General features: G+C 37.8%; 1 protein-coding gene across 1 annotated transcript in view; it reads left to right on the forward strand.

Moving 5' to 3' along the window:
• The window catches only part of LOC110465759 (bone morphogenetic protein 7-like), a 34,501-nt gene extending 19,065 nt beyond the window's left edge, over positions 1–15,436 (forward strand). The window contains exons 2-6 of the mRNA XM_021521827.1: positions 3,468–3,651; positions 9,665–9,816; positions 10,746–10,949; positions 11,944–12,023; positions 12,388–15,436. Coding sequence (XP_021377502.1) covers positions 3,468–3,651; positions 9,665–9,816; positions 10,746–10,949; positions 11,944–12,023; positions 12,388–12,648 — 881 coding nt within the window. The 3' untranslated portion in view covers positions 12,649–15,436. The remainder of the gene's footprint in view (positions 1–3,467; positions 3,652–9,664; positions 9,817–10,745; positions 10,950–11,943; positions 12,024–12,387) is intronic.
• The last annotated feature ends 463 nt before the right edge of the window (positions 15,437–15,899 follow it).

Consider the following 15,899-nt stretch of genomic DNA (forward strand, 5'->3'; position numbering starts at 1 on the left):
TTAGCCCAACTGTACTACACTTATATATAAACGGACGTGTCCTAGCCCAACTGTGCTACAGTTATATATAAACGGACGTGTCCTAGCCCAACTTTACTACAGTTATATATAAACGGACGTGTCCTAGCCCGACTGTGCTACAGTTATATATAAACGGACGTGTCCTAGCCCAACTGTACCACAGTTGTATATAAACGGACGTGTCCTAGCCCAATTGTGCTACAGTTATATATAAACGGACGTGTCCTGGCCCAACTGTACTACAGTTATATATAAACGGACGTGTCCTAGCCGAACTGTACTACAGTTATATATAAACGGACGTGTCCTAGCCGAACTGTACTACAGTTATATATATAAACGGACGTGTCCTAGCCCAACTGTACCACAGTTGTATATAAACGGACGGGTCCTAGCCCAATTGTGCTACAGTTATATATAAACGGACGTGCCCTGGCCCAACTGTACTACAATTATATATAAACGGACGTGTCCTAGCCGAACTGTACTACAGTTATATATATAAACGGACGTGTCCTAGCCCAACTGTGCTACAGTTGTGCTACAGGGATATCCAAACGGACGCGTCCTAGCCCAACTGTACTACAGTTATATATAAACGGACGTGTCCTAGCCGAACTGTACTACAGTTATATATAACGGACGCGTCCTTGGCCCAACTGTGCTACAGTTATATATAAACGGACGTGTCCTGGCCCAACTGTACTACAGTTATATATAAACGGACGTTTCCTGGCCCAACTGTACTACAATTATATATAAACGGACGTGTCCTGACCCAACTTTTCTACAGTTATATATAAACGGACGTGTTCTGGCCCAACTGTACTACAGTTATATATAAACGGACGTGTCCTAGCCCGACTGTGCTACAGTTATATATAAACGGACGTGTCCTAGCCCAACTGTACTACAGTTATATATAAACGGACGTGTCCTAGCCCGACTGTGCTACAGTTATATATAAACGGACGTGTCCTAGCCCAACTGTACTACAGTTATATATAAACGGACGTGTCCTGGCCCAACTGTACTACAGTTATATATAAACGGACGTGTCCTTGCCCAACTGTGCTAGTTATATCCAAACGGAAGTTAAGGGGAGGATAGGAAAAAACACATCGCAATGGGACAGGGATCCTTAAGATTTTTTCCTTTCCATCGACACTCCTTTAAATTTTGTTTTGACTAACTTTGCCCAGTGAAGTGAAAGAGGAGCCAAACTACTACAATCTTGTTTTATAATCTGCCAAGTGTTGAAACCGTTTCGCTGTACACCATCATTAGGGCGAGCGTACACCACAGTGCCTGTCAGAAATTGACGTAAATTGGGTTTAATGCATTGAGGTCTGTAACTGTGTACCGGAGTCGACCCTTTAATTTTTTTAACGAGAGGTTATTTTCGGAGGAAGTCGTAACATTGATTTTTATATATATATGAAAAACACTTGTTACTGACAATAATTTCACTTGTAAGATGAGGAGACGTCGGATTATAAACCGTATCATATTTCCCAGTTGAAGAATGAACACGTGCACACGTCATTGAAACGTTTAAATACTCAAGTTTATTACTTGTAAATATTTGTGATGGATACATGAGCTTTCGTCGGTGTTTACAATTCATATCAAGGTTCTTTGTCGAGTAGTTTGAAACCCCCCGAGCAGGTGAACGAAGTGCAATCCAGTACGCGATTCGGCATACAAGTGTATTAGGGTTAGGTTTGAGAGTTACTTCCCTTGTTAATTCTAATGTAACTTTCTGATTGCTGAAGACTGTGTTTGATGTATTTGTTACATAGTACAGGATATTAACAGTTTTGTGAATCATTTATTGGATGAGAGCTTACACTAGTGGTAGAAAGTTTACACTAGTGTGGCCCTGGAAAAGGTCGTTTGTGTTTGTTAGGCAGAAGAAGAGGAGTGATAACTATGACCATTGAACGCAATCGGGGACCGTCGGTACTTTCCGTAAACGAGAAAGTATTTTCTCCATTTGTCACATCTCGGCAGATTCCGTACCTCCATAAGGGTACCGGAATCAGCCGAGGTTAGCCGATAACGGAAAGTGCCCGCGTTTCTCGATGGCATTGAACAAAGTTGCATGGTTTTCGTTTAAGGATTCATTATACCATTGCCTAAAACTGTAACTGCATGTACGAAATGGATTATTTACCTACATGTCCTTAGCATTTAATGTCTAAAAAAAACCTCATAGTTTGCGAAAATATCATAAAAACAATCAAAATGAAATTGGCAAAACAGAAATCATCAACAGTGTTCCGAGAGTGAAACAAATTTTGCAACGGTGCCGGACCAGGACTCGAACCCTGGACCTCTAATCACAATTTGGTCTATTTTACCAACTGAGCTACATGCATGGTCAATGGAAGTCAACGGTAGTTGTATCCAGATCGGGGTTAAGGGGGAGGTTACTCCGTGAATTATTAACTGTATTTCTGGTGTTTTGGCGGCAGTGGGACAGGGATCTTTAAATGTTAATACGGTGACAATCACATATATCATTGTACAAGTATAGTAGTGTACAGTAGCGTACGGTGGCCATAGGTGATATTTTTGTATAATGAATAAACCCTGTAATATTACATGTATCAAAATTTAAAAAATAAAACAGCACTAAAATTGGCATTTACATGATGAAGTGGTGTATGTGGGCTTCATAATTTTTCAAAACAAAAAGTTGTATTTGGTTTGAAGATACAGTTTTGGCCTTTTACAAATTTGTGTTTACACAATAAAAGCTATTTTGCACACGTATACATTTGGTTAAAAATCCACCGGATTGACCTTTGCTGAAACGTGAGTATTTCTATTATCGAGTAGGTGATATTTCATTTAAGAGAGGATTAAGAAAAAGGAGGGGGTGATGAAGATTCTCGTATTTTTTCCAAGAATCAAATATTGATGCTGTTTTAATCGATGGGCTTGTGAGGATTATTCATTTTCATGTCATTACGAGCAGAGACAAACAAAAAATAATCTTCCAAATTCTTCCCCCACCTCAGATCAAATATTCGCCGCTAAAACTTTTACGGTTGGTCGGGTGGCGCAACGGATATCGCACTCGCCTTGTACCAAGGCGGCCGTCGTTCGATCCCCGATCGGACGTGAAAAGGTATGGGTTCACCTGCCCGACCACGTGGGTTTCCTCCGGGTATTCCAGTTTCCTCCCCAGCGCGCTAACATCCGGGCCAACATGAGTTATTAATATAAGTTGTAACAACTTGTTTAATAATTGTTGTAAAATATATTAAATTTATATATATACCCTATACAAATTGATGCAATGGATGCGCTCACCATCAACGCCAAAATGCGATTTTACCAACCAGAATGCGTTAGGAAACTATTTTCAGTGTAGTCGTTTTCGATGTTTGTGTTTTGATATTAACAAAGATTGAATTTATGTCTTCTACATTTTTCAGCTAAGAAGATTAAACATTTACGTCGCCAGAGGGACCGAACTTTTTATTTTGACTTCAGCGAGATCACTCCGAAAGAGACTGTGGCGAGAGCAGAGCTGCGCCTCTATAAAGAAAAGGCCGGCAAGTGGAAAAAACACAAGTTCCAAGTACAAATCTACATGATTCAGCAGGGCGATAATCCGGAGTAAGTTTCATTCATTCTGTTGACTGTTAAAGATATATTTTAATTATTATAACAATAAAACCTCATTACACTGCCTTCCTTTGTCCTATGAAAGTCAACACATATTATAACAGTAAAACCTCGTTGCACTGCCTTCCTTTGTCCTGTGACAATTTTGGCGTTGTAACGAGATTTTGATGTATATGTAGAAGACAACCGTTATATGTACAAAGTGTAAATGATTTATGAAAGCTAAGACACAGATGTGCCGGCTGGCCGAAGCCGAGATGGTAAATTCGCAAGAGTGGCATTATATCGAAGTTTTACGTATGTGTTACTCTCAGTGAATCGGTATTCGGTAGTTTGTGTGGCTGTGTTATAAACTCCATGCGTCACAACTCGATAGTTTCCGAACCTTCATCAGACAAAGGGTATCGGAATCAGCCGAGGTTAGCCGATTGTGTAGAACTCCAGAAATACCATGGCCGCTTTCGTTTATCGCGATCCAAACGATTGAACCGGTTGGACCAGAGTTGTTCGTTTATGAAATAAGGTCGAACCAAGTAATCTGATGCTGCTTTCAAACGAGCCTTGACCCGAAAAATATTACTTTTAAAACAGACAAACCCGTAGCTCCGCACAAACGAACAAAACCCCAGGTCTCTTTTAAGTTATGCGTTTTGGAATTTGTCGTTTTGATACTATAAGTTTCCGCTAGTACGAATATCCATCATTTTCGAAACACAACGCTTTCTGATCACTATGCTGATTGTAACTTTCTTACCTGTGTTTTCAAGTTGATGACACGGGGTCAAAGGTCAAGAAAATCCGATCCTTTCCGAGCTCCTAGCAGTGGCTTCTGAACAACAAAACATATTAATAAACATCCTAGAATGACGTGTTTCGAACACACAATACTACCTTGTAAGACACGTAAAAGCTTTTGACAGAGTCTGGCATAATGGTTTATTAGTCAAGTTAAAATCATATGGTATCTCAGGAAATTTCCTTTCTTGGATCGAAAACTACTTAAGCAACAGACAACAGAAAGCGCTGATAACTAATTCTTCTTCTGATGCTGGTTTGATATGTGCTGGAATTCCTCAGGGTTCAATTCTTGGACCATTGTTTTTCTTAATTTATATAAATGATATCGCCGAAGTACTAGAATCTACAACACGTCTTTTTGCTGATGATACGTCTTTAAAAAGCTCTTCATCTTCTTGTCTAGATAAACAAACAGTTTTGAATAGGGACCTGGAAGCTTTAAAGAGGTGGGCCAACACCTGGCTTGTTACTTTCAATCCAAATAAGACGGAAGTTATTTTCATATCAAATTCAAATGATATAGATGAAGATCTTGAACTGATTTTTGATGGACATATTTCGAATTTTAACAGTATGCATAGGCACCTTGGAGTTACATTCAATTCAGATGCAAAATGGTCAGATCATGTAAGTGAAATCTATAAATCGGTAATGATTTATTTTTTATTTTTTCGAAAACTCAAAATAAATGTTGAAGCGGGATGCTCTTAAGAATTTACAAAACTTACATATTACCAGTTTTAGAATATGCATGTGAGGTTTGGGATGGTTATACTCTGGTCGATTCTGAAGAGTTAGAGAGGGCTCAACGTGAAGTAGCTAGAATAATTACAGGTTTACCGTCATATGCTAGAAATGAATCATTATATACAGACACTGGTCTTGAATTACTTTCGGATAGAGGAAGAAGACGAAAACTTCAGTTAATCTACAAAATGGATAGGCATCAAACCCCGAAATACCTAACAAATCTACTTCCCACTAAGGTAGGAGAAAACCGACATGCTCTTAGAAATAATGATAACTACAAAATTCCCAATTTCAGACTATCTGCTATTAGTTTATCTTTCTTGCCTTCTTCATTAAAAATGTGGAATACTCTAGACTATAATATTAGATCCATGTCTTTTTCATCGTTCAAATCAGCTCTAGTCTCCAACATACCATATACAGTACCCCCTCATTACCTACGTGGTGACAGAAAACTAAACACGCTTCATACCAGACTACGACACGAATGCAGTCCTCTCAAACATAATCTTTACCGTGCAAACTTGCTTCAAGACTCCAATTGTTTAAATTGTGGCTACCATTGCGAAAATGCCTATCACTTCTTCTTTGAATGTCAACCTTACACAAATGCTCCTACTGTACTTTTTGATCATATAAATCATTTAAATGTACATTTAACGTTGAAATGATTTCTGTTTGGAAATGAAAATCTGGCTTTGGATACAAATTGTGATGTATTCAAATAAGTGCAAACTTTTATTAGATCCAGTGGAAGATTTTAACATGTTTCGATTATGAACTTGACTTTAAAACATGTTTTTGTTTGTTTGTATGTGTATGTGTTAATTTAAAAACCGCTTCATACTACTATGAATTGTAATTGACAGTCTATGTCATCATCTGTTGTTTTGATTTATTGTTGTAAGGAGATGGCTTCATAAGTTGTAATAAGTTGTGCCAAATCCTATTTTCCAATTCTGGTTAATAAAATATGTTTAAAGTCACACAATACTTCCTTGTAAGACACGTATATCAAATAATGACATATACGTTTCTCTTTATCCATTAATCTCTAAAAAGATCTTTTTTTTGTGTCCACTTTCCACAACACTGTTATATTTTACCCTGGCTATATTTTCGCGTTAATTCGTGAGAGGACATATTAGAGAATTTAAACCTTCCGTGAATATGATTTACATGACACTTACTTTAAATTTATTGTCCTCTCAGCCATGAATTCAATCATTCGCGAGTAAACATCAATGTATGGTTCACGAAATCAACAACATTATGTACTTTGAAAACATTGATTTAGCGGATGCATATGTGCCATGAAGAAATGTGGCCTGCTGATGATAGTTTATTAAATTATTTTTTAAACACAAAATACTTGACTATCTTGCCCGTATATGTATACCCGTATATGTATACGTTCAGAAACAACGAACTAATTGTTTCAATGGCCTTCCGAACTAGGGGCGTGGTGCAATTATATCGTGGACCACTTTTAGAAGTGATGCCACGTACCCGAAATAGTGTCTGCTATTTAGAAATATTTCGTTACTCACAAAAGATTGACTTGTAACTATCTGTAATTGGGAATTTTTCGGCCTAATAATGACATTTAATTGAGTTTGAATTCGTATTTTGTACGGAACTGGTCAGACAACACCCAAGTTCGGGGTATCAAACTTCACACTATATTCGCGTGTTCAATGAAACTGAGCCTAGTTTCATGTCGATTAAAATAAAAATTATCTTATCTCTGGTTTAAATCCAGTGTACAATGGAATCATGTGGAATTACATGACATGTGTCCCTCTATGACATGTATACATACAAGTATTGTATGAAGCAAACTATTTTTTAAAGAAAAAAGAACGGGAATGTGCCTTTACTCAAATATATTTGGCCATTTAGCAATTTTTATATACTTGACAGAATGTCAAATATGATTAAAAGTATACTGAACAACAATCTACCCTAAAATCAGCCAAGCGTGACGATGTCATTGTGTGACTGTGAGCTTCTTTAGTCCAAATCACGCGGCGTGATCAAGCCAAGCCGGAGTTTTTCAAACAAATAATCTCAACGGATACTCGAAGTTCAGCCACATTAATTTTCCACGTTGGCATTTTGATTTCGCCATTGACTGAGATGCCACGCTCAACATAAATTCAGAGGGGTAGAGCAATTGCGATGTTGATAGATGGTCATAGCCAAACTGCTGTCGCACGGCAGTTTGGTGTTGGCCCGTGTACAATTAACCGTCTCTGTACACGTTTCCGTGCTACTGGGTTAGTTTCCGATCGTCCCAGGAGCGGTCGTCCGCGTGTAACGACCGTACGACAAGACAGGGCGATTCGATTGTCGCACTTGCGCAACAGATTCAAGACTGCTGTAGAGACTGCGTCGCATACCTTAGGTACTCATGGCAGACCAATTAGTTCTCAAACTGCCAGGAGCCAAATTTCCTGGGGGGGTTCCATGTGGGGGAAAAAATGAGGAAAATGGTGAAAATACATGATTTTTAAAGAAAATTATCAGGGTGGGGAGGTTTCCTGAAGCCCAAAAAACCCCTCTGGATCCGCCACTGAGATCCCCCAATCACATGTCCTTCCACTTCTCAGAGGTCATAACCTAATTTTCCAGCAAGACAATGCTCGACCGCATGTTGCCAGAGTCTGTCGCGATTTTCTGGAATGGATTGGGCATCTGTGGGATGAGCTGGACAGGCGTATTAGGAAAGGCCAAAACCCCAACTAACCGCGCCCAGTTGATCGCAGCATTAACACAAGCATGGAACAACATTCCCTTAAGGCGAATAAATGTTCTCATGAATTCAATGCATAGGAGAATCCGTGCAGGGATTCGTGCAAACGGTGCCTACACCAGGTACTGAAGTGTCATTTTGTTTTTCGCGGGTATCCCACTTTGAGTAACTACTGATGACACGGGTGCCGTCACACAGACTTTTCTTCTACAGTATTGTAAAGAGTAGACTTGTCGCTTCATATTGATATAAAATTTTGTACAAATTTCCCAAAATATCATAGGCTATTGATTGCATAATTTAATTGTGCGTTTCTTTTTTTGTTCAGTATATTTTCAAATGAAAGAAACGGAAAATAATAAGATTCGTCTCCTACATATTTGTTATTCTGTCAGTCATTTGATCGGAAAGTGGACATTTTTTCGAGCAGGAAATATTTCGCACTGTCTCATGCACATTTTTATGCGGGTAGAATATCCTGAACTTTTTTTCTACCATAAACCATTTTACACTGTCTCCTGTACATTTGTTCTGTCAATCATTCGACCAGGAAACATTTCACTCTGTCTTCTGCACATTGTTGTATCTGCAAACGAAAAAGATAAACAACAAGAAATCAAAATCTAAATAATGATAAATTTATTTAGAGGTTCTTACGCGGTAACCTTCAGAACATATAATCATAACATTCATCATGTTGACGTTAGCATTGCTGTTAATGTCTAACAAACAGAAGGAAACGATAAAGAAACAAAATTATTTTTGTATCCAAACGGAAAGTTTTGTAAAGTATTTACCGTACTTTATGTAAATGTCAGTGAGGTACATGTACCTGATTTGCTGTCCGCACAAACGAGATTTGCATACCGTTATATTTAGTCATAGCTTGTCTATAACATCTGTTATGTTGACGTAAGATATGATGTTCATGCATTGTATACTACATACAAGGGGGATATAACGAGGAAACTGTAAATTTGTATCCAGATGGTCTATTCCGTTAAGAAAAGAAAACTTCGAGATTTTAAAACAAAAACCGCATTTCATGTAAAAGCCTCAAAGTTTATCTATTTTACCTACCTACCACTCAAGAGATTTGCGTTCTGGTATATATATATATATATATTTACAGCATGACTGTAGCTCATATTAGTTTGACGTCAGCATTTATGTAAATATCCACAAACACGGAGAAATGATAGGGAAAAAGTCTTTTTGTATTCAGACGGTTTGTTGTCTCGCCGCAACGATGTGGAAGCGAGACTTAGATGTTGCTTTCCGGTGACGGCGGCGTCAACATCACGTTTTTGTGTTTAAGTTAGTTTCTCTGAAAGTATAAGTGCTACACCAACCAAACATGGACCATAGATGCATCTGAGGTAGTACATATCAACTAATGCATCAAGTGCTGGATGCGACGTACCTTTCATGGTCCATTGTCTTTGTCAGTATTTCCATCAACAGTAAGTCTTTTCGTTTAACTTAGTTTCTCTGATATGTGCAATGATTGTCAAAACGGGGCATAGGCGATACATATCAATCTGGTTGGCTTATTTTGTTAGGAAATAACCTTCGAAATTCAACAATATTTACCGTATAACATGAACACGTCAAACACTTATCAATTTTACCTGTCTGCTAATGACATTGTTTGTACACGTGTTACCTGTCTGTTTAACTGACGTTTCCTTGTCTCTTCAGGAACTACCAGATAGTGACGGAGAGCAATCTCACAGTGAGGGCTAACTACCAAGGATGGTTGACCTTTAACCTTACGAATGCAGCCTCGCATTGGACGTATTCTCCCACCACCAATATGGGCCTGTTTATGAAAATTATATTCTTAAAAAAAAGTGAGTGTTTACTAAAAGAAAATTGACCGAAATACCCGTCGTTAGCTTAGGATGTACACTACTTTATTAGTGTGTTTTTAATATCTCAAGAAATAAATAAGATTGTATGCAATTAAGTTATGGTTTCATATGCAATCAGAAGTCTTCCTTTCCCCGGATTAACGCTCTCGAGAAATGCGAGACTTGTATAACCAGCAGAGTAAACCGTCCAGAAGAAGTTGTCCTTTCGCGACTGCGCATTGGCCTTACATATTTCATCAGCAGAGCGAACCGTCGATAAGAAGTTGGCCTTTCGCGACTGCGCATTGGCCTTACCTTTATTTCATCAGCAGAGCGAACCGTCGAGAAGAAGTTGTCCTTTCACGACTGTGCATTGGCCTTACCTACATTTCATCAGCAGAGAACCGTCGAGAAGAAGTTGTCCTTTCGCGACTGTGCATTGGCCTTACTTACATTTCATCAGCAGAGCAAACCGTCGATAAGAAGTTGGCCTTTCGCGACTGCGCATTGGCCTTACCTTTATTTCATCAGCAGAGCGAACCGTCGAGAAGAAGTTGTCCTTTCACGACTGTGCATTGGCCTTACCTACATTTCATCAGCAGAGCAAACCGCCGAGAGGAAGTAGTCCTTTCGTGACTGCGCATAACAGACCATAACTACATAACATTTACATTTTACAGAGATAAACCCTACTATCATACTTGCACTTATCTTTTACACCCACAAAAATAATAATGAATCGAATGTGCCAATTTTAAATAAACGCGTGACAAATATTGTGTCTATGATTACTAACATTCATTAGATTTAACCATAAAATTTGACAAATCATATTATGCAACCAGTTGGTTTATTGCAAATATATTTTTTGCATTTTGCACTTAACTTAAATATTTATATTGATTTTATAACAATATTTTCCTTTTTAGATCGGGATGTTAAACCGGAAAAGTTCGGAATCGTAGGTCGAAAGGGACCTGAGTACAAACAACCATTTATGGTTGGTTACTTCCGGTCTACACCGGAACTGCATGTCCGGAAGACTCGTGCTGCCGTCAGGCGGAGGATGAAGGAAAGTGCCTACGCCAATGACGACGAGGAGGAGCAATACTCTTATACCAAGGCATTACGTAGTACGTGTTGTATTATTTTGATATCTTGAAAGTAGGAAACTAAATTTTTACAAATGATTTGTTGGTTTGTTTCATTCCAGTGATTTTAAATCTTCAGACAGCTTATGTCATTTAAACCAGATGGAAATATAATTTAACTAACCTTGCATATCGTTTTGATGTTTGGGAGAGATATGTATTTCAAATAAAGTTTACGCAATAAGAATGAAAAATCCCAAGTCGACTGAAATAACCTTGTTCGAGCCATCGTTCCAGATGTTTGTTTTCATAATTAGACACTGCCTTTTCCAAATTTCCGGGACGTTCTAGTTTTACCCCGCCTCTGCGCTCCTCGGAGTACGGATAGGTACCTGGGATGATGTACTATCGAGTTTCCTCATTAAAATGACATTGACCTTCTTTCAAGGTCACAGGGGTAAAATATGTCGAAAACCTCAAACAACAATATCCTAAGAACCATTTGGGGAGTCATGCTACTTCGGTATGTAATGTAGACCAGCTGTGTGAATCTTTGTTTTTATTACAGTAATGAGGTCAAAGGTCAACTTTAAGTGCTAACCAGAGTCGAAGGCCATCGTTGGTTAAAAGCTTTAAAATAAAAATTTCAAAATTTCAAAAAACAATATCTACATATTAAAATGTCTTGTGTTCTAGTACCAAATTTTGTCTGAAATTACCTATATGTCAGTTTCATGTACAAAACAAACAGGTGAGCGATACTGGCCCTCTGGACCTCTTGCGTTTATTTATTCAAATTGACATCCTTAATTTGTAGAAGTTTACTCGATATTTCGTTCTTTTTTCATTGATTAATTTGCAATATATAAACCAATCCAATTCAAAATATTTTGTCCATGATATCGGTACTTTACAACGGGGAAGAGGGTCTCGGGGAATAGGGTCTCTATTTATTTCCTAGTATATGTCTTGGTATATGGCAGCGATAAGAAAATAATTCCACTCAACATAAATGACGATACTTTCACTTTGGCAGGAACTCCAAGGAGAGCGCCCCGACAGTGGCCATGCCAGAGGCGAACACTATATATGAAGTTCCGGGACCTCGGATGGCAGGTAAGTTTATTCTAAATCTGAAACCAACAGAAAAAATGAATTCCGTTATTTCTTTGGTGTGGTGAGTCTGGTGATAACTTATTTAACTGGTATAGACTAAATCTCATTGGTCAGGCCAGTATAATGCGAAAACCTGTTCTCTCCAGGAACCAGGCAATATTATTTACGTGAAGATCAAAACTACATAATTCCGGAACAATATTTTTTCAGGACTTTCTCTTGAAACCAAAGCGCAAAGGATTCACTTTAAGTCATATTTTATTATAACACTACTAACACAACATTTTATTTACAAATAAACACATAAATATTGTTTTTTGAGCTGTGACATTCTTGCTGAAGAAAGTTAATATTCTCGTTGTAGAACTGGATTATCGCCCCTGATGGATTCAAGGCATTTTATTGTGATGGGGAGTGTTCTTTTCCACTTGGAGCCCATATGAACGCAACGAATCACGCAATTATACAAACACTGGTGCACCTGATGACCCCCTACAAGGCCCCAAGTCCTGGATGTGCTCCAACCAAACTCGGATCCCAATCAGTGCTTTACTTTGATCATAATTATAATGTAGTTTTGAAGCGTTTTCCTGATATGATTGTCAAGTCCTGTGGTTGCCATTAGTTAAATTGTTTCTCATGCCATTTACTGGCTGTGTTGGCTTCACCTACTTAATGGCAGGATGTTGTCCATTAAAAGCCAATCGAAAAGCATTGTGAAGTCACATGACTGCCGTTGACCAATGAACGTTTTTGTTACATTAAATATGTGAACTGGTAGATCAAATGACCTTATGAGTTATAGTGTTCATGTGATGTCCAAACTGACCAATCAAATGTTTGATGAACTGTTCATCTGTTTGCCAGTATTGGATGAAGCCAATCGAAATCGAATATTTTCAATTATACCGACTTATACTGACGTCTTATAATCTATATGATTTATACGAATTTTCGTGGCAAGCTCCCTCATCAGCCGTGTAAAAAACTATACAGGAAGGAGAAATATCACTTCCGGTTTTGCAATCTCTTAGAGGAAACGCTTGCTCCAGTGTAGGTCAAAGATTGGCGGGACGGCGTAAAACAAGAGTGTTTTTTTTTTTTTATCCAATATTTTGTCAGGCAGGTTACTTTACCACCGGACCAATCCACAGTCATTTTGGAACTATGTGGACCACCGATTTTCTGACGTCATCTTTTGATATGCGTCATTGTTCAATACATGGTTGTGACACAGGGGTCTGTGGTGATCTATATTTCGAGATAATTTGAATAGGTTATATACTGTTTAAATACTGAAAAATATGGTCACGTTTAATTTTCGTGGTTATTTATAGACGCATTTGAATCATCACAGACTCCCTGTAACTGCATGTAAAATATTTGTATATAGGTTAACCAGAATTGTTAGATCTGATTATAATATTTTGTAAGTAATGAAAAACTATGCAATGCCATTTTGGGTTAAGTAACTTTGTGAACAAACGAGGCCATACTGTTAACAAGAAGTTATGTATTTGTGTAGTTTGAAATGTTTATTATATGGTATAAGTATTGTTTCATCTAGATCCATCCGGTTGTCTTAAACAATTAACATTGGAAATGTTTTTGCTCCTGTTCCTCAAACCAAAGATATCTGAAAGACTGTCTCCCTTTACTCTTATTGTGTCATTCGGGACCTCGGTTGATTGTCATTGGACAATCGGGAACCTTCGGCACTTTCCGTAAACGAGACGGAAAGAGCCGACGGTTCCCGATTGGTCATTGGATGTTGTTGGTAATCTCAACACACTCGCTACATTTCCATTAATTGAAATTAGGCTGGTTTATCTGCATTGGTACCGTTTCTTGTCACTAGATTGCTCTCTTAGATACTCCGAAAAAACAAAAAGTTAAAATAGGCAATCTAGTGCAGAAATGAAGTGTGCACCAACTGTAAATTATAAAATGGAACAACAGAGGTGTTTTGAGTGCATGTTTGTACAACTGAACATATCATAATAAGGAAATAATTAAAAATTTGGAACAGGTTATAAGGGGCTAGGAATGATTGTCTGAAAATAACAAGAACAACTTTTAAAGTTATTGAGAAATCTATAGTGTACTTTTTCTATAACAAGACTGTATTGCATGTTTAGAAATTAAAGAATATTTCTGTTTCCTCAAATGTGAAAGATTAAACAACATGATTTTATGTTTGGTCTGCTAAAGTTACTCTTCGATTGTACCGGTTAATACCGGTTCATTGGCGCAGTCGAAGGATATTTATTTGCTCGGATCTTATAGAATAAACATGTTCTCATCATACAAGTCTTTCTCTGAACATAACACACTCTAACACTTAAATGACGTCGGACAAAAACGGAGCATACCAGATATCAAGAGCCTGACTGAACGACACGTGCATTAGGTAAACACGTGCCAAATGCACGTGTATGTACGATTGGTTTATGTTGTGATACACAAATCCTGGCGACGTCTTAGATTTTAGTCCTACAAAGCCTTGCAAGCTTACGACTCTGGTAGCAATTTAAATGGCGTATCTTTTAAATATCGTGGGATATAATAACTATAACTACAGAAACTATAATAAATAAGTGTCGTAAATAAGATAATTATCTGTATACACAGTTTACACACACTAGTTACAGAACGAATGTCAATATTTTTGAAAATATCTCCGATTTTCAGTTGTATGTTTTTGTGTGTAAAGCTGGTCATACTTAGTTTCAACTCTGCCCTTTGATGATGCAGTGACGTCACTGTTTCCTTTATATTTTATTTACGATCCAACATACACCATATCAGTCATTGAATATGTTCACGTAATGTAAGTAAATTGAGTAGTCCGATTGTGGAATATGTTTGCTGTCATATATAGCTAGTAATGGAGGGGTTTACTGGAAATGGAATGGAACGAATTTATATTACATACCCACCAAGATATGTCATATCTCCCACCCCTACATGCTGATAGGCATGTTAATAGGCATGCTACATTTACACTCACAGGCCAGTCTGCATTAAGAATCGATAATTATAACTTAAATTTGGCTTGGAGATTTACAGTCGACATAACGAAAAGGTTAATAGAAGGTATGATAATAATCGTTTTGAATGACAAATCAATATCGCTAACAATGGTACAGGGAATGTGTGTTGGAAGAAAGTCCTTGTTTAGCGAAGACGGAAAATACACTTTACGCATTGCATATTGGTATTGATCATTAAGTAAGTGGCGGTTGTATACAAAGGTGTGACATTTGAGCTATGGTATAAGCTATTATGCACTTATAATTTTAATGTTTTCTCATCTTTGGAGGAAGAAAAGATGTATATATTTATTTTTTCTAATCTTATGAATATTTTTGCATGTTTATATGTCCGTTCACGAATAAAGTGCTAATATTGAACACATTGTTCCGTCTGTTATGTGTCTGATCCACACTTGACTTATTTTTGTACCTCATCTTTATAACAGCGTAACTGATTGGAATATACTGGTCACAAAACTTGTCTGTCTCACGCGCTCGAGTTTCCCCGATCATATAACCCTTATTCGGAGCCACCATAACCTGGTTTCGAATGACGGAAGCACGTGACAACAATGGCGCGGACTTAAAATTGTTTTTGCTGTGGTTCTTCTTCTTTAACCACACGGTTTCCGGTTTTCAGCACTGGTGCACATGTGAATAACACGATTCCATTTGCCGCAGTGGCCTATGATTTGATTTACTAAATAAGACATGTTTGGGTGTACGCCAAGGTGATGACAACATTACCGGTCTTAAATGATTTGCTCCAAATAGGTATGCAATTGTATAATGGCATTGTTACTACATAGACAGTTTGTGGGGCTTATATAACGGTTTCTGT

This window comes from Mizuhopecten yessoensis, unplaced genomic scaffold (genome assembly GCF_002113885.1).
Source record: "Mizuhopecten yessoensis strain PY_sf001 unplaced genomic scaffold, ASM211388v2 scaffold11101, whole genome shotgun sequence".
In the NCBI taxonomy this organism is placed as follows: Eukaryota; Metazoa; Mollusca; class Bivalvia; order Pectinida; family Pectinidae; genus Mizuhopecten; species Mizuhopecten yessoensis.